Source organism: Crocodylus siamensis, chromosome 12 (assembly GCF_052110815.1).
Source record: "Crocodylus siamensis isolate JL-2025a chromosome 12, ASM5211081v1, whole genome shotgun sequence".
In the NCBI taxonomy this organism is placed as follows: Eukaryota; Metazoa; Chordata; order Crocodylia; family Crocodylidae; genus Crocodylus; species Crocodylus siamensis.
Window position 1 is genome coordinate 1,683,101 of NC_143406.1, and position 25,793 is coordinate 1,708,893.

At 40.7% G+C, this 25,793-nt stretch overlaps 1 protein-coding gene across 21 annotated transcripts in view; it reads left to right on the forward strand.

Annotated features, from left to right (window-relative positions):
- Positions 1 to 25,793, forward strand: part of EIF4G3 (eukaryotic translation initiation factor 4 gamma 3) — a 177,082-nt gene that overhangs the window by 89,155 nt on the left and 62,134 nt on the right. For 12 of the 21 annotated variants that reach the window (XM_090023331.1, XM_090023337.1, XM_090023332.1 and 9 more), the window contains 5 exons: positions 3,777 to 3,809; positions 14,134 to 14,313; positions 14,947 to 15,061; positions 21,508 to 21,608; positions 24,379 to 24,501. In XM_090023331.1, the coding sequence (XP_089879457.1) occupies positions 3,777 to 3,809; positions 14,134 to 14,313; positions 14,947 to 15,061; positions 21,508 to 21,608; positions 24,379 to 24,501 (552 nt within the window). Of the gene's footprint in view, positions 1 to 3,776; positions 3,810 to 13,266; positions 13,291 to 14,133; positions 14,314 to 14,946; positions 15,062 to 21,507; positions 21,609 to 24,378; positions 24,502 to 25,793 lie in introns of those variants that run through there. The other 9 variants (XM_090023335.1, XM_090023336.1, XM_090023350.1 and 6 more) reach the window with 2 other exon arrangements.

Consider the following 25,793-nt stretch of genomic DNA (forward strand, 5'->3'; position numbering starts at 1 on the left):
GCTGAAAATTTATAAAATTTGCAGATGTTTTATCCCATTATTAGAGGAAATATTGAGCTGGAATTTGCCTACAGTTGTCAGCCATCTTTCTGTGGTCATAAACTATTTTTTTTCAACTATGATATATGCAGTTTTTGCCATCTGCTCTGCTAGTGACCATTATCACCCCATTACTAAAAATCGCACATATAACATTTCATTACACCTTCCCCCTCACCTCCCCCCCCCCCAAACAAATGCAAGACTAGTTGGTCCTCTCCTACGCTTGCGTTTTGTTCTGGGGTTTTATTTACTCTTATTTTTACTTTTTTTTTGTACTCGAGGGGAGGGTAAAGAAGGGATGAGGAAGGTGGCAAGGTAACTCCTTTGCCATCCTGGGATTCCATAGCACAGTGTAGTCCATCACACAGCTGGTGAGGATACATAGGCAGTTTCACTAATAAAGTGATCCTAACAGGGCTTCTTGGAGCAGCCAAGGCTTACTTCATTCTGTTTATGCATAAAAGGGCCATTGGCAATTGCACAGTGTAGGCTTTTCTGTTCTTTCCTGGACAGCTGCCTTTGCAATCCAACTGGCTTCATATAATTTCCCATTAGATTTTGTAGTGTCATTTCTGTGTGATACCTAGAACGTTGAAGTTCAGTTCCAGTTTGGGGAAAGATTTTTTAAGACTGTCAGTCCAAGTATAATTAACAATTTACTCCCATTTTGTATTGCCAGTCCCAGCCTTCATCACTAATCTAGTTAAAAGCCATTTTTGTCCAACCTGGAGGACCTGCTGAAAGATGCAGTCTAAGAAAGGTATCCAGCAGGTGCTGTACTAAACCATAAGAAGTGGTTATTTTCAGATGACTTGGTACAACGTACCAGATCACTGTCGACATGTAGAACATGCCCAGTTGCCAGCTGTGCACAAGAGGGTTTGTGAGCAAGACCAATAAGCATGTGGGGATCCAGTTTTCACAGAAGGCTGTTTTCCTTTATATCTACTATGTTCATCTGAAAGAAAAAACAAAATGTCTATTTTTAATCTGAGCCAGCAGTGACTACAGTTTGTTCTGTTGCTTACAGCTACCAAAAAGGAATTTTATCAACCAGGATTATAAAATTCTATAGCCAATGGTGACCAGTGCAAAACAGACTAGGGGATTTTTTTCACTAACTTTGAGGTTTCGTTTTATTTATTTTTCCTCGTAACATGTATTACATTTTACTCCTGGAATATATATTTGGCTTCAGTGTTCATAAGATGTAAATTTCCAACTCTTATTTTAGAGCTGATAAAATAAAACGCGCCTGGGGCACAGTGATAAGACAGGTACTTCAGATCTCATGTTGATCAACCTAGAGTTCTGCATCCCACAGTTATCTTTTATAGTGTTTTTTAAACAAATTACTACTTCCTCTTTCTTTGGTGGACAAACATAGAACTTGTAGCCCATCAGGAAAGGTTTATGTTGGTGCCCTCTGTATGTCAGGGGAAGACTAACCCTTTTTTGTCACACGTGAGACGGAGGAAAGAAAACCCAAACCGCTTTTGAGGAGTTCTTCCTGTGCACAAACTTACTTGCATTGAAATTAATGTATTCCCTTCTTAAATTCATCATAGTCTCCAGTTGCCACTGGGATAGGAGGATCAGTTAAGCCACTGTCCTCTCTACAAATAAAAGTTTGGGAGATGGGTAGAAGCTGTTGTGTACTGGTGCCTCTGTAAACTGTTGGTGATATAGCTGAAATTTTAGTTTTTTGTTCTGATGAGTTGAATTTGCTCACTTCAAGGACCTGAGGCTTAGTGGAAATGTTGCAGAGAAGATTGTTTAGAGAGGAAGAACTGTTTATAGTTTATGAATTGATATATAGTCTTATGCTAGAAATAGACTAGGTATACATAGCCTATTTCTTATTCATCTGTAATGCTGAGAAGAAATTAGGGGGATTAAGTGCAGGCTGTAGATTAAATCATGGTATAGATTTCTACGTGGACATTTTAAATATAGTCAATTTTAAATAGTCTTTAAAAAACTTGAGTAGAGAACACTTCTGTTTTTGGTTATGTTTTCTTTCTCTTTGTATATAGTAGTGTTAGGAACATTAAGTAGCAATGACATGGGGCTGTAAATTAAACTCCCCCCCACTTTGCTCCCCCCCTTCTTTTTCCTACTTACGGGAAGAAAAATGTAATAACTGGAAGCCTTTGTTACCTATGAAACATAGTTTACCTGGCATGGATATTTACAGACTTCACTGATAGGTGCAATTCTCTCCCCTTAATGGTCTTTATTAAATCCTGTTTTAAAATCTATGGTGGCACAGGAGGAGAGAGTGTTATAAATCAGTCTCCGCACGTATACTATCCATTAGCAGAGTTGTACTGCATGGCTTGCTTTCCTTTAGGCCTGACATTATTGGCAGGCAAAACTAGAACTGTACAGAAGTGCCTAGTGATTTTGTTGCTGTGATTTAAAAGCTCACTGTTGGATCTCGTTTCATAAACTCTGGGTGCATCTACACGTTGCCCTATGGTGCTACAACTGTGGGTGCTGTGGTGACGGCGATCACGTGAATCTGCATGTGATCACTAGCTGTGTCACTGTAGCGGTGCACTTGCCACTTACAGCATGCCGCTACGACGACGTAGCAGGGAGATCTTTGCATGCGCACCCGTATGGTGCAGTACAGATGGTTACTGTGCCGTGTTTTAGTACTTCCAAAAGGAAGGACTGAAACGTGGTGCAGTAACACTGTCACCATATGGTGACGTGTAGACACACCCTCTGTCTAAGTACTTGAGCAATTATCAATAGGTTATCTGTTGTCATTGGAAGGAACATCGTAGTTCTGCTGAATATCCTGAGAATTAAGGGATTAAATATCTAACTTGATTTCTGCTAAGATACCTTTTCATTTTTATTTCTATTTTCCATTTCTTGCATTCATTTTTATTTCTATTTTAACAATCAGCTAATTATCAGAAAATGCTTTAAATGTGTATTGAGCATGTTAATTCTGAATTCATTTCCCTAGTGTAATGTGAAAGGGTGGGGAGTAGTTCAGTAAAGTGAGCGTGGTCCTGGAAACGAGCTGTTGTATTCTGTCGATATACCCTGTACCCTTGGACAAATCGGGGATTAACTTCCCTTTTTCCACATACCCAGCTATAGCATGGGGAACCAATTTATGTACCTGCCGCAGAGTCAGGTAGAGAGAGTTATTTTGTTAATGTCTGTAAAATGCTTCAAAGATGAAATGCACTGTGTATGGGCACATTAATGTTAATTAGTCTTGTTTGTCTTGCAGATACACTCATGTATTCTCTGTAGTCTGCAAGACATTAGAAGTGCCTACCTGACTGTTATCTGCTGCATAAGCAGAATTGTCCCTTCTCCACACTCTCCAGTACTTCAGAATGAGTTGGAGTCGAACCACTTTTAAGCATCTCTTGTTGCCATAATTTTTAAATATTCTGCACTTAGTATTTAAGCTTTTTCTCTGGAGTGTATTGTAAATGTTTGTATTTATTCAGGAGTGTGCCTTGAAGATGACTAGCAGCTTTGGCTGTCTTTCTCCCAGCTCTTGGGCAGCACACTATCCTACAGTGGTGTTAACCTGTTATATCTTAGTACCTGTCTGTCACTGTCCTGCAGCAAAGCTTTGACTGTGTGTGGTCTTTCTTGTGGGTTTATTTTGCATAGAGTGTGACATTTTGGTGGTTGTTGTGGTGTTTCTGACTCTTTGTGCCTTTCCTTTTGTGTTTGTTTCTCCCGCCTTTCCTCAGTTTGCAGCGGGGCCTCGACCTGCCCATCACCAGGTACAGTACCCTTGCCCCTTCATTATCACCCTAAACTAATCTGCTGGCGGTGGGGGGTGCTTGGAGATTATTCACCTACTAATTCAAAGAATGGAGGGGCTTGCTTCATGGGCCAGATCCATTTTAGACACTAGTATCTGCTGTAACCCCAGCTAACAAAATGTAAGGGGATGCTTTGACACCTAATTTATTTCACTGCACTTATTAACAATCCCACTTACAACATCTGCTTAGCAAAGGAGAAAACATAGAGACTACTGCTAGGTATTTTTTTACGTCTGCTTGTATTTTGAGACTCCTTGAAATGTGCTAGAAACTTTGGATGGCATTATCAAAGGTAACTAGGGATTTAGGACACTGACTTCACAGACCTTAATGGAATTGGAGATTCAAATCCCTTTGGGAATTTTAGCTTTTAAACTCTAAGGCCTTTTAATGATGCCTTTGTGACTTGTTAGTTGACAGAAGTTTGGGGGATATGCTGCCCTCTCTGGGTTTTTTATCACTTGTTCGTTGTATAAAGTAACACGTTAGTAATGTTGAATATCTTGGGATCTATGTATTATTTCCAGTGACTAATATAAGCTTTATAGAGACCCACTTAACTGTGATATAATTTAAGTCACTTAAAAAAAAAAAAAGGAAGGAAAATATGAAATAGTTGTGGTATTATCTTTCCAAATATAGAATTTATTGCGAGAAAGAGAAAGATAATACCTTTTGCAGCTTAGCTTTAGCATTTGAATCAAAGGTGGTAACTGTTTTTTCTGTGCTTGAAAAGGCAAGAGGGGAGATATGCAGTCTGTATGAAACTGAAAGGCACTTGCACTGTAAAGTTGCTGGAAACATTAAAGTGATCTTTTCACTGTCATGAAAAACATGCAAGGATTGGATCATGGCTTACACAAAGTTTCTGGTGTTCACTTACCATCTTTCAGCTCTCTTGTATTTTATTTCACCCCTACTAAAGTTACTCTTCCCATATACCTGGCATTGAGCAGGGGGAAGATTTTGGGTTTGATTGTTACTGTCTCATGTGTTTTATGAAGACCAGTCTTGCTCCCACTAAAGTGAATGGAGAAAGTCCCGCGAGTTCAGTGGCACAAAAACAGCCACTTAGTCAAGAGGGTTTGCCTTGCAGGGAGCTATTACATTGGCCTTCTTTCACTCATGACAACTTGAGCAGTAGTAGTATAACATAAAGAGAGAGGGACGTTTCTGTCTCCCCTGTTGAAAGTGATGGGAGGTAGAAGTACTGTCTAAAGATAACAGGTAAGTCCATTAATGGGTGCAGGTACTGAGAAAATTAGACAGATACCTTTGTTGTTTCTGACATAGAGAGCAACATTTGGAAGGTACGCCTTCTAGAATAGAGAAGACAAAAGCGTTTAGAAGGGAAATAATGACGCATTGCACTTGCTGTCTCTCATACATACATACCCCATGTGAAGAAGAAATTGTCCTTTGATACTCTTTACGCATAATGTTAAGATCATTTATAGCAGCAGATGGTAAAAATAGACTACAGAATCACTAAAGATCAGTACTTATTCATCTATCCTATAATAGCATTTGTTTAATGCTTAGGCCTAGGTTCTCAGCTGTACTCTACATGCACTGGACAGAGCTTTTCATGTGTTTGGGAGAACAAAGCAGGTGGAAGAGAAGGGCTGCAGACAAGTTATTTGTAATTCTCTACTCCTGAGGCTAGCTGTATGCTTAGTTTCTAGAGGAGTTTTTATTATGTTAATGCAAAAGGGTCACAGGATTGGAGAGACTCTAACCCTAAACATGGAGATGATGTGTGAAAATGTTGCTTGCTCATATTGGGAATCCTGAGACTAACATAAATTGTGATTTCCACATGAACTGAAAAAAAGTTACATGCCACTTGTTTGCATGTTCTTTAGTCTAGTGGTTATTTTTTTAATTACTCAGTAGTTACTTTTAGATCTCAAATTGAGATATTGAGATCTTTTTAATGAAAAACATATATCAAATAATGAAAGTTGCCACAGTGGGCATCAACTTTTGCTACAACAGATACCTGGAAGAAATAGGATTCTGGTCTTCCAAAACAATATCAGAAAGGACAAGTGTTTATTTTAAATTTAAGTTTTTTGTATCATTATGGGTATGTCGCATCTCTCATTTGTTGATTCCATGTACTTTTGAATTGATATGATACAGAGTATTATTTTAATGCTCTTTCCTGTAATTTATTATGTCATCAATATGTTGAAATTAGCATGACTTGTGTTCTGGAAGGAATTGGAAACTTTATAAGAATGTATTGAAATAAATATTATGAACCTGTAAGTTCTAACTGTCACACTCACGTGGGTGCTGTAGAAGAAATTGAAGTGCATGTGATTTCATGACCTCTTGTCCAGCTCTAATGTTTTCTAAGTAAACAGTAACCCAAGTCAAGTGAAAATAGCTGCCCTGATTCTGACTAGGAGTTTTTTTTTAAAGTGTTGCAACTCTAATTTTTGATCCCAGCAATTTACTTGTTGGAGCAGCTGTGGCAAAGTTTCACCTACTGGAATTAGGCAAAATGGCAGTATAACTTGTTTGAAGAATATATCTTTAAAAGCACTGTCAATTTGTGTTTTTCTTTAAATGCCAGAGCCTGTGTTCAAATCGGGGACTCTGGCAGAAAAGCCAACCAGGCCACTCTTGCTAGTTCTGATGTTATAGTTCTGTAATTTGATGTTCCTCTATTTATATGTGTGTTTGTTTGTGGAGAATGAGCCATTTTAATGCTTCTGACCCTGGTTTTTAAAAGGCAAAAAACTGAATTGTATAATTTTCTTCTACATGGAAGTCAGAAATTTTAAGTAGCCTTTAATTTTTTTAAAGACTTTAAAATGGATGTTCAGAAACAGTTTCTTTCCCTTTCTGACATTACTGTCTTCATCATACGGCTAATTTCCTAGCTGCAGAGCTTTAGTTTGCCCAATTTTAGCTTGAGGTTAATATAGTCTTTGCACAATTTACACAAGTGCTTTTCATGTAATATTGCTTTCAGCCTAGAGCTAGTAAAGCTGATCAGAGGCTGTTGCCAAAATCACTTTAATTTTTTTCCTGTGGCATTTATATTAACAGGCATTTTTTTCCTAAAATCTTCACGTATTCTATTAAGAATCAAGTAGGAGTTGTTTATATTAGCATGGTATTTTTTAAGAATAAATATGGTTTATTTGCCCCTTTACATTCATAACAGAGTCTGCCGTCCTCCAGCTGATCAGAACTGTGATGTCAAGAACTTTCTCTTAGATTGACCAAATGGGGGGAGTAACTCATCTGTGACGGCATGTCGTTTTACCATGGCTTGTAAATGATTTTCATAAAGTATTTATAGTCCAAGAAGTACCAGAATGCTCCCTCTCAGTCCTGTTCCTTGACTTCCTTTGTCTGCTTCTCCAAAGACCTGCTTGAGAGTCAAGTTAGTAACTGCCCGATAAATTGTCGGCATTATTAGATCAGCAAGGGATTCAACGTTTCAGTAGTGCCGCCATTATCTCATCCCAATGATAAGCTATTTTTATATTTTATACTTATAAATATTTATGTATTTTTCAATTGGTTCCATCTCCTTTGTCAGCAACTGCGTGGTTACTTTGTGAGAGTGCTGGGGTGTGTGGCCTCTCCTATGCGGGGTTGGATTGGGAAGCAGGTGGTGGTGGGGTGAGGGGTGTTACTTCCTCTATGCTGGGGGTGGCCAGCCTGCAGCACAGGTGTCACATGTGACACGGGCAACCTCTGTGTGTGGCACACGGCAGACTGGGGAAGTCGGGGGCAAGAACAGAAAGAGCAGTGGATTGGGCAGGGATGGGATCGGAGTGGCACTCTGAGAGGCTGCAAGGCTTAATTTGTGGCAATCCTGTTACAGTTATCAATTCATTTGACCAGAAATGTATAGGCTAGTGTCTGATGTGTATTATATCTGAAAGACTAAATAAACTAGCTTGTTCTTGTTACTCCTGCTAGACACAGTTTATGGACACAGGGTAAAGGGAAGACAGGATACAATGCAGCATGCGTGCACCAAAAGTAAATTATGCCAGGTTAATTTGATACCTTTCTTTGAGAAGATAACTGATTTTCTGGACAGGGAGCACATTGTAGAGTCTTCCTGCACTTGAGCAAAGCATTTGATTTGTTGCCCCATGGAGACTTGGGCAAACTAGGGAAGAAGGAGATTAATACAAGACTTATGAGGTGGAGAAGGAATTTGTTATAAGGCAGATAAAAGAAACAGTGAGCGTGTCTACATGTTCATTTTTGCGCCGTGGTTACTGTGCATTACATTTAGTACTTGGAGAACCAAGCACGAAATCAATGTGCAATAACTTGTTCCACTGTGGAGTAGCACTGGCGCACAGAGTTTTAGTGAGGTTTACTGTGCAGCACTGCGCAGCAGTGTGTTAGCATGGGTTTTGTCTCATGTAGGTGCACCCAGTGTTGAAATGGGAATTATTGTGCTGGAGATGGGTTGCTAGTGGAGGTCTCTGAGCATCTGTCTTGGGACTCCTTATTTAATATTTCCACTCATAATGTTGACTGAAAACATAAGAGTGCGCTGATGAAATATGGTGATGACAGAGTTAGAAGCATCATTAATACAGGGGAAAATTGGGATATCATACAAGAATGGTTGGAGTAATAAAAACTGGACAAACAGTAGTACAAAATACAAAGTCTTGCATTTAAGGCCAGATCCTAGTCCATTTACTAGACAACCAGGTGAGGCATAGTGTCTTTTTGGTGACTAGATCTCTAAATGCAATTCTAATCCATCCTGTTCAAGTCCATGAAAAAGCTGATAATGCAGCTGTTTTTCATCTACCCTTTCCTCTGAACTGTAAACACCTTAGAAGAGGTAGCAGCAATAGTAGTAGTTCTGGTGGTGGAGAAGGAAGATCCACCCACATTTGCCCAGTGGGCTGGTGGTTAGGCACTTGTCAGGCTAGTGGGGACCTGAATTCCCACTTCCCAGGAAGGTGCTGTAACCAGCAGGCTTGAAAGATGTCTTCCGTTGCTCATGGTAAAGCTGAGATGGTAGCCAGAAGGAGGGAAAACCAGAGGGAGCATAAATCTGTGATCTAGTGCATGAGGCAATCCTTTGGAAAGCAGGGAATCCTTAGTTGTGCTCCCATGTATTTTGTCCAATGGTTATTTAATGCAAAATGTATAAGCACCCTTAGAAGCAGAAACCAGGACTCCCTTCTAGTGGAGTGCCCTCCCTTCCCTCCTCTGCAGCCCAGCCTCAGTGAAAGCATCTGGATTTTTTTTTTTTAATCAAATTGCCCTGAAGTGATTTGAATTGTGAAATGATTGAGGCAGGTAATGTGCAGCCGCAAGTCAGACATCTGGGGATCGAGGCTTCGTACAAACACCTGCACCTAGCATTTTTTGTAGGTGATTCCCTCCTTAGTGCTTATGCGCTCTGGAGGCACTCGGAGAATACCAGAGCAAGGGACCTACCTGGGTAGAATTGGGGAGCTCTTCTAAGGTGAGACAGGCTTTTGGGGCAAAAGATGGCACAGGTTTCAACCTCTAGTAGATGGAATAGAAACGGGGCTTGGACTCCAGTGGCTAATAAGAATTTTCTCTCTTTGCTGGGAGCTCATTAGCTGTAAATGACTGAGAAGACCAACCTGATCATAAGATGACTATGAGCCACCAGTGTGATTGGGCTGTGAAGTAGGCAAATGTGATCCTGGAGCGTGCCACAAGAGTTATTTTTCTGTAAGAAAAGGCAGCTTTGATGCTATGGTATAAGGTCCTGATGAGACATCATATAGAAGGCTCATACTGGGACAGGTGCAAAGAAAGCCTATTACAGTGATCCAGGGAATGGAGAGCTTGTCTTACAAGAGAAGATAGGAGTCTGGCTTGCTTAACCTAGCAAAATGTTGGCTATGGGGCAATGAGATTGCTGTCTAGAAGGATAGCATTGGCCCAAGAATAAATGAGTATGCATTTGTCATGAATAAATTTTATGCTTGAAATTTAAAAGATTTCTAGCCATCAGAATAAATCTCTGGAAGATCCTTTTCATGTTAGTGGAGGAGCAAAAAAACTACTTTCAAAAAGATTTAGAGCTGTTTACAACAATGGATATATTTGTGGTTCCTTGCAATCCTGTGTTCACAGTGAAGCCTAATATGTACTAGGTCTTGGAAGAATGCCACTGGCCTGTTGGGTGATCTTTGGCAGGTTATTTCCCCCCTCTGCCTCTGTCTCCTGATCTGTAAAATGGCATAATGATACCTGCCTCACTTTGTAAGGATAACAGTTCTTAGGTAAGAGCTCTGTATTGTTTACACATACCCCAGATATGGAGCTGTCCTATATCTTTTGTTTTTCATGTAGTTGAGAAGTGATTTTTAATTGAAAAAGAAAAAACAAACCCAGTAATGAAGCTGTGATTAAAAGGCTACATTTGTACTTCCTGAGGAAAAGCACCTTTATGAGTTTGTGCATTAGAAACATTTGGTGTGAGACTCAGCGTTTGTAAACATGCTAGACAATATTTTCCAATTTTGTGCAACTATTATTGTAGTATGTATTTCACATTAACTAGAGCCTGGTTAGATATAAGGCCTAGGAGGGATTATTTGGGGGTGGTTAAGGAACGGTTGATGGGGTGGAGAATTTCTAACAAAAACAGTGCCATGGTTTAGTATTTTGTAAATTTTAGCCCTGATTACATAATATGTATATTTTGATGCTCTAGCTACATGCAGTGAAAGAAACAGTGCAGTGTCAGCCATCATTTTGAATGTTGTCATTCTTGTCATGGCTGCACTAATTTACATTACTATTTACAGTACTTCTGCCTAGTTTATATGTAGTCGTATTTGCAAGTCCGTTTGTGGCATTTGAACTGTTAGGAAATCGGAGCTGCACAACAGCGTGATTAAAAAGCAGTTTTGAACACTGGCCACTTCACTTGGGAGAGGTGAGGAGATGATGGTCTATAAAATGTTCTAGCTAGGACTTACTGATTTTGACCATGGTGGAACCTACATAGAGGTCAAATGAACTGTTCACTGCTCTTGTGGATTTCTGCCTTTCTCTAGAATTAAGGGCTTAATTTTTCATTTGGTAGCATTGCTATAGCTAAAAATAATTAAATTAATTCCTCCAGAGAGCTCTCACTTACAAGCTTTAGAACAAGAGCTATGACCACATTATTTATTACTTGAAGCAGTGGGTTTGATTTCTGTCTCCTACTGCTTTTAAACGCACACAGCTTCCTTGATTTCCTAATATCTGTGGTTTTATAAGTAATGAAATCATCTTGCTTTTAATTCTCTTCTCCCTGCCCAGAACTATAACTGGCTTTTAGGTATTTCTGCTACAACAAATAGTTTGCAATTTCTCAAACCCTGGTGCTGTTCTCACTGGGGGGCTCATTTTTTCTGCAGAATTGCAGAGGGAGACACCTGTGTAATAGTTAACGAGGCCTGAGCGAGCTTGCTAAATACTCCACGTGCTTTGGAACGCACCATGTTTTGGTCCAAAGTGCAGTTTCATCCCACCTGTCAGCGCAGAGAAGAGCCAGCTTGTTTTCTTGGAAGCAGACTTTGTTCAGCATTTCATCCCCGTGACTTTAGAGACAACTGGACATGATCTTTTCAGTGCACTGAGTCCTGGTGACCCTCATGAAAATACACCCCCAAATTAGTGCTTTCCAGTTCCATGAGTTTCTTTTGTCCCATGTCAGTGGTCTGTATTGCATGTTTGCCAACAGGCTTCTTCATTGCTTCTGAGGATGGAGGGACTTTTAGTGGAGAATTTTAACATGTCTTTTCCAGTGGCAGATGACCAGAATCTTTTATACTTTAAATGTACAAACTGTGTTAATTTTTCTTCGCCTGTAGAATCATACTGATTTAGAAGACTGTAAAACTCTGGCTAGCCAATGTAGTGATAAAGAGATCAACATTCAGTCTCCAGTCCCTTGTTACCATGAACATATACAAAAACTTTTATCTCTCTTTACTGGTTATTGGGTTGTTTGGTTTCCCCCCCGCCAACTGAGAGGATCCACTATAAGTAGCTGGTGGGCCAGAAATAACCCCATATTTGTAAGCCAGTTGCTGACATCTGAAGAAAAACTAGAGTTATGACCATCATCTTTGAACATTACTTACCTGCCTGTTGTAGCCTGTCTTTGGGGAGCCCTGATTTGGGGGATACTTTTGAAATTGCAAGAGGTTGTAGAAATTAAAGTGTTAGAAGCTCTGGGGACAGGGATGAGGTTATATTTGTTTTCACTCTGTCTGGTCTCACTGAACAGTGGATGACATGCAAATTACAGGCACGATCAGCATGAATGTAGCACATTTTTTTATACGTCTAGAGGTATTTCCACCCCCCCCACACACCCGTGCCCCCCATATCTAGGCAACCACCTTGTTTATACTCGCATCAACATGGCTATAATTTGGTCTTTTTGTCTTTCATCTTCATCACCACTGCCTTCTTTCCAAATAATTAAAACTTCTGGTTCAAAACATCTTGTAGAGTGTGATTAATGGTATGGTTCTTCAGCCAGATTTAATTGGTTTGGTAAGAATTTTTTTGCTGGTTCTTCATTTTAGCTGGAGTTCAGACACAGGGAGAAAACACTGATTTGCCTGGAGAAATCGGTCAATACAGAAGCTGCTTAGCTTCCACCCAGTCTTCAAGAAGGAGCAGGGATTGTTTATTATCACTGCTGTTGTTTTCTGGCCCAGACATATCCCAGGATCCTTCCACTCTGCTCCTACCCCTCACAGTGAATACACCGTAAATTATACAGGCCAAGCTCCTTACCCAAAATTGGGCTAGAAAAGCCCAGACCAACTCCCCACTCCACCGTAGCCATCGACCCTCCCCTCTGCCTGCTCATAGTTAACTACAGATTGACCACTTGCTTTATTGCAGTGGATAAAGCAGCAGCTTGTTTGTAGAGTGATACGTGATTATCTTACTTCTGCTTAACAGCTGAATACACAGTGTCTCCTGTTCTCCCAGCCTTGGTGCAGAGTTGGAGATCAGGTTCAGGGGCTGAGCATGGCTTATTGCTGTTTTGCACATAATGCCACTTCTGGATTTTCTAAAGGGCTAGGAAAGGGAAAGAAAAACTGTTGACCTTAGGAACATAAAATGTATCCTGTCTGCTGCAAATTCTTTTTTTAAAATTATATTTTATTCAGTGTAAGATGTTTTAGAAAAAAAATTATTTGGTGCCATTGGAATTCTGATAGAAGATTATTTCATATCGGTTCAGTATTTTCCTGCTGTTTGACTTAACCTATTACAGAAAGCTGGAGAAAAAGATTAATGAAACAGTGTGCATTAATTAGGGTGCATGTTATAACCTACCCCTTCCTATTGATCTGTAAGCTGTTCCATTGGCTTTCTTTCTGTTTCCTGCTGCTTTCTTGCTTCATTACTGAAGGGAGGATTCAGACCCATTCAGGTAATTTTAACTACTGGTTCTGCATGGCATAAATGTCTCTATCATATAGTGAATGTATTATTGTCAGATGCATATCTTACCTATTTAGTTTTTAGAGCTATTAAGGTTTTAGTAGGAGGGCAGTCTTCCATGACTCCCTCTTTGGATGCTGGTGCCTGTCTTAAGAGAGTGAGATCTGAGCAACATTTCACCAGGTTGCTTTTCTCCTGGGTCTTTGAGTATGGGCTACACTTGCGTGGTGGATTATTTCATGCAGATGTGATGGAAAAAATTGGTGCAACTCGGGAAGGGGTTGCCGCCCTTTTGAAGAAGGAATGCAGGACAAATGGCTCATTCAGAATTTTAGTCAGACAAAGAGGGTAGGTATTGGGATATCTGTGATCCCCCTCCTAGTTGTTTAGGTGTTAGCTCTTTTGGAGCACTTTCCTTGGTCTTTTACTCCTGTAGCACATTTCTTGTAAAGGTGGCCTTTCTGTAATAGCCCCAGCCTGTAAGATATATATTTAGCAGAGAGTCCTTTCCATTTACCACCGGGCTGAAAGCTTGTGCATATAATTGAGTAGACACAAACTAATGCTTGTATGGTTACAAATCAGAGCTTGAGAATTTGCTTTTATTCAAACTGCTTTTCTCTTTCTTTGTGCTTTTTAAAACTGGGGGTTGTCATATGCAGCTCATATCTAAAGATTAATAAACGTGGTCCTTCAGTTTGCTGAATGTGTGGCAACCCTTTCAATGTTTCATCTTAATAATACTGTGGGTTTTTTTCTGCTGTTATTTGATGTCAAAACTACTTTAACTTTTCAGGGAAAATGACCTTTTCCCCCGCTTCCCTTCCACCAGTTTTTCCAGAGACCTCAAATACAGCCTCCAAGAGCTACCATCCAGAACAGCAGCCCTTCCATCCGTCCTGGTGCGCAAACACCAACTGCAGTGTATCAAACCAACCAACACATCATGATGGTTAACCATCTGCCAATGCCGTATCCAATGCCCCAGGGCCCCCAGTACTGTATACCGCAGGTAATATATTGCTTAGGCACTTGGAACCTATTACAGCTGAGTAATGCACCTGGATTTAAAAAAGGCCATCCTCAGAGACTGTAGGAGAGGGTGCAGAGAGAAAACTAATAGAGTTAGCAGCATAAGCTCTACTTAATTAAATGTCCCTTTCTTTGGCTTGGCAGAGGGTGGGGAAGAGAGGGGAGTTGGTAATCATAAACTGTATCTTTTTATATTTTAGATGAAATAGTTTCCTTTTCCTAAAAGAGATCATGAGAAACTAAACTATTAGAAAATATCTAGTACCAAAAATGCCCTTGAACTGATTTAATACCTGTGCTGTTGCTATAAAGCACTGGGCTTCGTGAGCTTACTGCATTACAGAAATCAAGTTGAGTATTGTGCATTTCAGCTCTGGTTTCCTGCATGTCTTTACCTCAGATTACGCAGCTTGCATTTCATCCTTATGACATCCTTTTTGGCAGGCAAGCAATCTGAATCTGTTTAGCAGGGTTTCATCATCTCATTCTTATGGTTGGGTTATTTGGGGAGGGGGGAAAGGGGGGTTTGCTAACCTGATTAACTGCAGCTTCCACGTATGACACCATGTTGTTTGCCAGTTATTTGTAAATTCCTTGTAATTCTCTTCCCCAGTATCGTCATAGCGGTCCTCCGTACGTGGGGCCTCCGCAGCAGTATCCTGTTCAGCCACCAGGGCCAGGCCCATTTTATCCAGGACCGGGTCCTGGAGAATTCCCCAATGCTTATGGTAAGCAGGGCAGGGGTTGTTGTGGTACTGGTGGGGGTTGGGGGTGGGATTTCTGTAGGTGATCATGTTTTATTGGTTTGTTCTTATTGTGTTAGATCTGTTTAAATATTTTTATTCCATTTCCTGGGCACCTGTTTGAATCCCATATAGCTGCTCAAATTGAACATGTCACAGTCCTTATTATTCAGTCCTCTGATTCATGCTAGCCGGTTTTGGTATGCATGAGCACTTGGGAATGGCTGTGCTTAAGCTTGTGTGAAGAAGAGTATTTGCTATTTTTTAATCAATGTTCAGTCACCATTATTTATTAATGCCTTGTGAAAATGCCTGATAGTGCCAGTTCCATTAAACTGAGCACTGACTACATGCATAGCAATGTAGCAGTTAACATTTCTTAGCCCCTTATCTGCATAACAAAGCTCCGTTGGTAGAGTTACAGTGGCTGCTGGGGGTGAAAAGATTGCATCCTATAGCCAATGTTTGTGTGTGGACAAAACCTCCGGCATGGCTGCTGCTCTGCTGGCAGAAGGTGGCTTCTGCCAGCAGAACTCACGTTGTTTGGGAGAGCTGGCATAGCTAGAGGCAGAAAAACTTCTTCTGGCAGAGCTAAATCCACAGGACACGGCTCAGCCTCCTTAGGTCTCCTGCAGCTGCAACTGCCACAGCAGAGCCAAGGCAGCAAACCACCTCACATAGATTCAACACTGTCAACAGATGAATTCGTCTGCCGGCAGAGCTCCATTAGTTTCCCTGAGCAGCAGAGGCCTTCTGCAAGCAGAGCTGCATCAACATTGGGGATTTTGCCAGCAGAGCTTTTTATAGTCATAGCTAACGTAGCAATGCTGACAGAACTCTGATACAGATGAGCCTTGGTCATTTTTCAGCCACTTGAACCATGTTAGCCTGAAGGTAGGGAAGGGTAGCACCTTAGAGACTAGCCAGTTCAGAGCGGCCTGAGCTTGTACACTAGCACAAGATGAAGTAGGTTGCGGGCTACAATAGCTCATGTCTTTCTGAACCAGTCTCTAAGGTGCCATCGTGCCCTACCTTCTATTTGGCATTTAGAAACCGAGAAAAAACAAAGCTATGTGACCTGGGTTGTCAGTCAAATTGAATTGCTTCTGAGCGTCTTATAGGCTTAAATTTGTTGCACAAATAACCTTTTGAATCAAATATGGCAGGAGCAGGGAGAGCATTCAGAACATCTTGACAGCTTTATGATCAATTTGCTAATAATCGAAACGATTAATAAATCATTCGGCCATTTCAAGGGACCTATTTTGTGGAAGGAAAGAGTGAGCTTTTTGTGGGGGAGTTTGGATGGCCAAAGACTTTTTGTGGGAATTCTCCACGTGTAACAGGTCCGTAATAAATTAAATGTTGACAGGTAGTGTGACTTGTGTGAGCAAAGACAGGCAAAGAGTAGTTTTGTGAACTCCAAACCTAAATATTATATTTAACTTTTAAAAACCAGTAATATTCATTCCTAAGAGGAAGCAGACTCTTCTCTCTGGCTCTCTGTCAAAAGCTGTGTTTAGCATACATGACTCCCTCCCTCACCTGCCGTGGCCAAGCCTTGCATGTTGGTCCTGTCACCTATAAGTGTTGTCGTCTTCCCCCCCACCCCGCCAATTAGGGCAACAGAAAGTTTAAAGTCGCATCCTAAGGTCCAAAGAGGTTGTATGCCCTTTGTCTTTCCCCAGCCTGGGACTCTCTAGTCCTGGACTCCTTTGATTCTAGGGCCATCGCTTCCCCTCGGTAAGGGAAGAGAGGAGGGGAATGGTCTTCTGGGTTCTCACCAGTAGATCCTGTGTTAAGCAGAAGAGTGCTGTTCCTTCCTACAGCTTCCCTGCCTTGGCCATTTTCTTTTCCATGTGTCTGTTTCACAGCTTCTTTGCAACTTCCCTATCTCCTTCCCCCATTGTGCATATGCTGTAGATTTTTAGAGTAGCTATTTTCTTATTAATAGTTTGGTCTCAGGGATAGGAACCCATTCCTGTATGAGGTGTATATACTCCATCATTCTCTCCTACTGATCTTTTTGCATAGGGGGTGGGATTTAGCCATGATTAAAATGTCTTCTCCCCCTGTACTCGGCCTTGGTGAGGCCACAGCTGGAGTACTGCATCCAGTTTTGGGCTCCACAATTCAAAAAGGATGTGGAGAAGCTTGAGAGAGCCCAGAGAAGAACCACATGCATGATCAGAAGTCAGGAAAGCAGACCTTATGATGACAAGCTGAGAGCCATGGGGCTCTTTAGCCTGGAAAAGCACAGGCTCGGGGCGATCCGGTGGCCACCTATAAGTTTATCGGGGGTGACCACCAGGATCCGGGGGAACGTTTGTTCACCGGAGCGCCCCAAGGGATGACAAGGTCGAACGGTCATAAACTACTGCAAGACCATTTCAGGCTGGACATAAGGAAGAATTTTTTTTACTGTCTGAGCCCCCAAGGTCTGGAACAGCCTGCCATCGGAGGTGGCTCAAGCACCTACGCCGAACGCCTTCAAGAGCAAATTGGATGCTTTTCTTGCTGGGCTCCTATGACCCCAGCTGACTTCCTGCCCTTTGGGCAGGGGGCTGGACTCGATGATCTTCCGAGGTCCCTTCCAGCCCTAATGTCTATGAAATCTATGAAAATGCATCTAATTTGGAATATTGGCTACATGTGGCTGGCAGTTGTGTTAATAATTTCCCTTTTACAATGTAGCATCTATTTAGTAACATGGATCAGTTTTCCCTACTTCTTGTTGTATTTGATTTGGCAATCTACAGGAATAACAATATATATTTGTAAGCTCGGCACTAGTTACTTACTATGGAGGGCCATATTCAGCAATAGGAGCTAGGCAGATGGGCCCCTGTGCTTGTGCAGAGCCACTCGGAAACCGGTAGGGGCCTATCTGCATGATCCTGTTGTAAGACGGCAGTTTCTGTCCTCAGTAATATGTGTCGTCATGTTGTTTTTGAGTCATTTTTAAAATTCACTCTTATTGCTTTATGGGAATATTAAAAAAAATCTCAAGATTTTTGCCTCCTACTACTGCTGCTACCAAATTCTATCTATAATGCTTTTAATCTATAGATGTCAACATTTTGGTGTATTATAAAAATTTGTTTGCCGTGTGGAATGTCACTAGTGCAAAGTGATTATTTATCCCTTAATATGAATAGTCATACATCTTTTTGGTTTCCTTAGTTATAAACTTTTTATGTTTCTAGTTTTTAATATTTAATTCTGGATTTTTGAGCTTTAGAATTGGACTAAAATTAAGATAATTTTAAATGGTTTATAATCCCAGTTTATTAACAGAATTATATTAAGAAATGCAAACTGATTTTAAAGGAAGATAATAGAACTGAAAATAATTTCCTCCTTCAGCTATCACATACAGCTAATATATATGGCACAGAATAATGCCCCGGACACTTACCATTATATCACTTCCTTTGGATTGGTGATCTCTGAATGAATCGGGTGGTAGAAAAAGATAACTTCTGTTTGTATACCCTGCTAGAGAGCTAAAACAACACTGCTAGAGAAATACAGAAAATAAATGCGGCAATTGCTGTTTAATTATGATACTCTAACTTGAAGAGCACAGGAGATAGTTGTAATTTATTGCTTTTCTGCTGATTCTTTTGTCTGGTTTCTGAGTCCCTCCCAACTCTCCAGATACCATTTTTCTGCTTCACTTTTATAGTTTGGAAAAGTTGTGTTTCTAATTTCTTCTCTATTCTTTGAGCTGCCCTGGTTTCTTGCCACATAGGGCTGTAATCTTTCAGTCCCTGCCTGCTCTAAGGTTGCTGCGTCTGCTGAGTATCAGTGTGCTGAGCTAGCAGGCCAGGAATGATAATCTTGGGTGCAGCCTTCCAGTACGACAAGGGCTGTTTAATTCCAGCCAGGCAAAGAAGTTCTAGTCAAGGAAGAGGTTGCTAGCATGCACACTAGATAACTAGAGATTAGCCTCTGATCACCCATTTCTCTCTCCTACCATTGCTTCCTGACTGTGTAGGTAGACTTTGGACACTCTTTAGCTTTTTTACAGAGAATGTAAATATGCCTTGTCTGCTTGGAGATACAGAAGCTAATCCTGAGCATCGTGCATTGACTTTAGACAATGGCAACAATCAGACAATATGCAGTTCAAATATGAAAGCCTTTGTTATTACAAGAGAACAAGGTACACGATTTGCTGCTACAAGACTGGTCCCTGTGCTGGTCCCAGAAATGTGACAAAGGGTTGTTACTGGCTTGGGTAGTAGCACTGATGTTTTTTACCTTTAAAACTAGAGGCTTCATACTGTGTTCATCTGTCAAACTCTCATAATCCAAAGATTTGCCAAGCCCCAAAAGAAGGGATAGGAACATATCCAAGTGAAGGAAACTTGCAGTGGTTGGAAGTTCATTTTCTTTTCCATTTTAATTTTGTGATGAATCATTCTTTAGTTGTCAGTGAGTTGTAGCCATTCTTTGGGAGAAACCTGAGGTGGCAAAGTGGGAGTGAACAAAGGTGAAGTGTGATCATCATTGAACTGCAGGGAATGAACATGCAGTAGGTGCAGAAGACTGGTTCACTATAGAGAAGAGATGAGGCCTCTGTTTCCCAGCTGGCAGCTGTATTTCTTTCAGGGGGTTGCTTTTTTAACCTTTTTCTTTTAAAGAAAGCATTTGCCATTAAAGTCTGTAGCAGACCTTTCTTAATAAAATAATCTCTAATGTGATCCATGAATATCTGGTCAAAGGGAACAAAGCACCTATGTAATCAGTACACTGAACTCCTTCTAGGAGTGTAATCATCTCTTCTTGTTAACCAAAGTCCTCCTCTCATGTAGCATGCTGGCCTGGAAGGTGAAGTAGCTAGCTTAACACATCCACGAAAAAAACAGTCTGATGATGCCATATGAGAGAAGGGGGTAGGGTCTTGTGGTGACAACACCAGCTGTAACTCAGGATATCCTAAGAGAGATTTTGTCTGTGCCTGTGGATAGAACATTTTGTGTCTCTGCTTCAGTTACCCATCTGTAAAATCAGGAAGACAATGCTTCCTTTCCATGTGGGAGTTGTGAGTGTAAATTCAGTAAGGTTTGTAGGGTGCTTACTCATTGCTGTGATGTTGACCTTGCAAATAATTACATAGATAACAGAAAATTCAGCTACTGCAAAAAAAACAACAAAAAAAACCCTCCTCTTGAAGAAATTAAGTCAAACCGCCACGTTGTTTGTCAGAATTACCTGCAGTTTCCACCAGTGGCTGCAGCTTTTAGCAGTTTGAAATCAGGAGTTTCTAAATGCTTTCTGGTATGCAGCCGCCTGCCTAGGATTTTGGCAGGTAAGGAGATTTTGTTGACCTGACTGTTTCAGGTATTCAGCCAAGAAATAGAAACCTCTTCAGGCCCTTTCGTTCTGGTTTTCCACTGCAGGAGCACAAACTGAATTTGTAAGTTATAGGTTAAGTCTCACTAGGCTGAAGTTTGCTTGTTTTATTGGATTTCACCACTCACTTGTGTGAATGAAAGGCTACCTTTTGGTATATTATGCACAGATACAATTAGGAAATTCCTCGAGGAAGTGCCATACAGTAATTTTATTTCCATTGAATGTTAGCCTAGTTGAAAAATAAATTGGGTGATTTTCGATGCAAGTGCAGGGAAGATGGCTACCTGTACTATTAGGTGTCTTCACTTGATAAAAAGCAGAACTGTCTTACGAGTCCCTGAAAGGAAACCAAAAAGTAAGAAGCACACAGCACCCTTACGTCATTGTTCAAGAGCATGAGGCAAAGGGGGACATGCATGTAATATATGGTAATACCAGGACAAAAAAGTCTCACAAGCTTGTGTGCTTGAGATGTATGAATGCTGAGAACAGATCTTGAACTCCGGTTGCTGGTATGGTAAGTTCTCTCCTCTCCAGATTTAGTTTTGGGATGGCAGTTGCTCATTTGACAGAACTGTTAAAGGAAGAGCGCACAGACTACTCCAGAAATGTACTGAGAGCAGGATTTCTCTAAAGAACGATAGGGGAAAAAGGGCTGAAGAGAACCTCAAGAAACTCTGTAGTCTAGCCCCTCTCTCCAGATAGGTTCATCCCTGTTCTAAGCAACGAATGGAAGGATCCACAGCCTTGGCAGGAAGTCTGCTTGAGTGCTTTACTGGGTAGTTAGGAAGTTTTTTCTAATATTTAACTTCAATTTCCCAGGCTGCAATTCAGACTTTGTGTCCTGTCCCCCATGGGAGAGCTTAACCACCTTTAGAGTTAGCTTAACCAACATAAAGTTAGAACATTTTACTTGACACCGATCATAGATTTTCCTTGTTGCAGTTTGAGTTCATTATTTCATGGCCCACCCTTTCCAGTGGAAGGAGGATCCAAAGGGTTTTCTCCAACTGAAAATTTTATACATTTACAAATGAACTAACTATTTCTGTCTTGTGATTTCCTAGGCACCCCTTTTTACCCAAGTCAGCCAGTGTATCAGTCAGCACCCATCATAGTGCCTACACAGCAGCAGCAGCCTCCCCCAGCTAAGAGAGAGAAAAAAACGGTAAGAGAGCCTAATTTATTAGGAGCTCCAGTTGTGGTATATGGCAAGGTGTGAACATTGAAGAGAACCACTGATATAAATGATATATTTAGATGAGACTGTTATCTTCTCGTGTGTCACTGGGGCTTTTATAGCTGACTGCTCCATTTTGCTGTTATAGCTGACACTTCCTTATCTCCAATTTTGTATTTTAACCCCTTTTTTGGTTTTATAACATCTTAACTAGAGTGGAATATAAGTATTTTTGTCAGATTTTACAAGTGTGGATTGTTTTCTGTCACTTTTGAGAAACAGTACTTCAAGCGTGTCTTTGAGCTGTGGGTAAGGAACGTACATAAATATCTGGGGCTGTGAAGCTTCCTTCCTATTCTCCACCACTTTGCAAGAGACTAAACTTACCATCATTTCATGGCTGTTTGGCTTCCCTTGTGATCCCAGCCTGAATGCCAGTGAACAAGTACCATTCTTACTGATATCAGCAGGATTGGTTGTAATTGCCTTCCCACTGTGTTAGTAGCCTAATTAAAAGATACTGGATGGGTAGGGAAATTAAACTGTGTTGTAACCCACTGAGTTGATCACTCCAATTCAAAGCATCTCATTTTATGGCATTATAGGGGAATATTGTGTTGCCACTGCCCAAGCTGTAGCTACTCTTTGCCAGACCTCTACAGTGAAATCCTTTGTCTATACTTGCAGGTAGCATCAGCGCAAAAATGGCTAAAAATCCATTTAATATAAAACTTTGTGTCTAATTACTACTATAGTTGTTCTTTAGTTATGTCTGGCAATTGAATATTATTAATTCATAAATATAGTTACTTTTTCATAGATTGGTAGAATTTGAACCTGAGGGGTGCATTTCTTTGCTTTTATTTGTGTTTGTCATAACTGATTTGTTTAGTACATCCTCTTTTAAATCAAATATATTACATTATTTCTTTAACTGGCATGAACTGTCATACTTGACACATTTAAGATAACTATCATCCCTGGGTACCCAATTTACCGTATTTGCACACATACCATGTGCATCTTTCCCCCTGAAAACCAGCCACTTTTCTATTTTGTAAAACAATAAAAACAATAAATGAACTTCTCTGGTTCACTCCTCTTCGCTAGAATGAGTATGTGTGAGAGAGACCTGAGGATAAAGATAATCCACCATATAAAGCTTCCATTGAAAAGTGCTGCAGCTACTGCTAGCCTTGTACTTTGTTGACTGAAAAAAGAGGATTGATGTCCCATTCCAGTGACACTTGCTAAAACTTTTAGGAAGAATCTCTTCCATCCAATTAGTATAAAGACCTTGCATTGAGTGTTGGTGGGACTTCGAAACATAGTCCCCGTTTCCTATAGGGGTCTCTACAAAATAGCACTGAATTTACAAAATTAATCGAAGGAAGCTTTGGAGAGGCTTGGCAAACATGCATGAATGGCACCAGTGTTTCAATCTTAATGGAAACGTAAAATTATCTAATTAATAACATATTACTGGAAGCTCCCAAGGTCAGCATCCAACGGCTGTTCAATGAAGCTTTGGAAATTTTTCCACCTATTTACCCAATATGAATGATCCCAAAAGAAGGTCATAGGTTTTTAGACGATTAGAAAAGGATGAAACTGGATTCCCCAATTCTTTCATTTTTGTCTCGTATTCTTTAAAATGGTAAATCTTGATTTCTCCCCAGGTGCGAGTACATAAAGGGTATAACACAATTTTCAGTTTCAAGTTTATTTCCACTTTTGTGGAAATAAAATAATTTAAAGTAGAATAGTTGAGTTCAGAATGCTGTCAATTTTTTAAAGAGCTACATTCCTGTCTGAACAGCTCAGTATCATCCAAGCATTCACATTTGAATTAGTCTGGTCATGATTTTTTATATAAATTTGGTGCTGAAAAAGCAAGTATGTTGGTTTTTAAGTGTATCTATCTTTGAGTAGATACAAAAGTGGTATGCATAAGTAGGTAGTGGGTGGAGGACTTGATTAGCATGTTCTTATATTACAGACTTGTTAGCATTTCATTTTGGACAATAAATGGGCTTTTTTTATTTGAGGATTAAATACAGTTGCAAACAGAATTATCCAGCATGTGCATTGTGTTCCATTTCACAAGGTTTTCAGGGGTTTTATGAATTTTCTTTGATACTGTTTTTCCCTAGTGTGTGTGGGGGGGGTTGGTACTTTTTTAAGATAATGGGAAATTAAACCACCCCCAGTTCGCTCTTGCCAACCCAGGTGGTGCCAGAAGTACTGGATTTCAGATCCAAGAGATGCATTTGAACCTCCTCATTGATAATCAATCACCTTTGCCTTTCCTGTCAGCCTGTGACAGCCAGGTTTATTTTTATGGCAGATCAGCGTTTTATAAATTTTTCCGGGTCTTGGTATGTTTAATCTGAAACGTGAAAAAATGTATACTTAACGGATCATGCACAATGAGTAGATACCTTTTCTAATTGTTTTACTGTCATTCTGGCTCTGGCAATGATGCAAGTTTCTTAAACAATGACTTAACGGATATACTGCCCTGTTGAAGGTTATTCAGTTAAACTGTATTTCCTCATACCCAAAGGGTAGCCACTTAAACCAGAGCCCTATCATGTAGCAGTTACACGTCTGGTTAATGAAGCTGAGGTTGATACAGAATCCATTATATTTAATACTTCATGTTACGAGATTTATGTGGCTTGTGCTTACTTGCCGCCTCTTGCCCTCTATGCTGGTGTCTAATGAGTTTGACATACTTCTGTATTCAATCCTCTAGATCCGAATCCGGGATCCAAATCAGGGGGGCAAAGACATAACAGAAGAAATTATGTCCGGGGGAGGCAGCAGAAACCCTACGCCTCCCATCGTGAGACCCACCTCCACACCTACTCCACCTCAGGTAATAAGGGGCGAGCACTGCTAACATTAGTCTTTTGTCAGTAATGTCTGCTTAACTTCACTTTTCCTCAAAGCCAGTTTTCCTTCTCCCTGTATTATCTGGTCCTTTCATGTACTGACCATGGTTTTTAAGGATGGTTGCTATCTAGTTTTTGGTACTGTTTTTGTAAGTACGTGGCTGACATTCAGAGCAGAGTTGCTGTTACAGGCTTCCCTAACCTGCTTTTTTATAGTGTCATCAGAAGCAGTTTTGGGGCATTTTTATAGAAACACCTTTGTTACGGAATAATGTAGTACTTTTTAATATTACCGTTCCATTGAGGTGCTTCAGAAATGGAAAGGGGAAACATTCTCTCCGACACACACAGCGTGCTGAATTATGTTGCAGGTTGTGTGCTTTACTGTGTTTTTGTAACAGCATCCAGTTAACATTTGCTTGGGAATCTTAACAGGGCATTCATTCCTGACTCTTGGGCGAGTCATGTTTGGTCTTACAATTGCACTTTTTCAACAAAGGAAAAAGAACAAATATTCCAAACTGACCCTTCCCCAGTTGTCTACCACTTCTGGGTAACCTGCCACCTGGCTTTCAGTTTCTAAGCCCTTCTGAGGGTTTCTGTTCACCCCCATGTGAATAACCTGTGTCTGTGGCCTGACAGTTAGTTTGCTGCATGCAGGGCTGATTCAGGGCCAGAAGAACAGAGTTACCAAAAAAAAATCCAGTGTAGGCCTGACGCACAAGGGATTTAACGTCCATCTTGTTTTGAAGTAAAGTTTTTAAAAGAGGTCGCTTTATCCTGTTGAAAAATAATTTTTCCCCCTTACCCACCATGTTCCATGTCTGAAACAAGGGGAAGATGCTAAAGGGAAAAGCAGTTTTCCTTTTATTGATGGCTCCAGTTCAGCAAATAGATCAGAGGAATTGCTTACTTCTGTTTCTGTTAAAGCGCCAGGTTTGCAACTCCTCTGTTTGTAGCCATCTCTCAATTCCCCTGTACTTAAAAAGGCAGTTGTGTCCTACCTGGCTTGTCAGCCTCCCACACTGTACAGCTCGTTCCTCTCCCTCTTCCCAGAGGCTTGTGGGATGGGGGCGAATTCTGTCCACCAGACTCCCAATATAGGAGCTAGCTCTTCCTTCCTCCTCCTCGCTCTCATGTTGGTACTTACTATGCTATCCCTCACCCTTTCTCCCCCCCCCCCCCCCATTTGAGTTCTCAGGGTCCCCATACGCAAACCACAGGTCTCTTACTGTCTGCTGGGTGTGTGTAGCTGCTGCTTTCCCCTTACCTCATA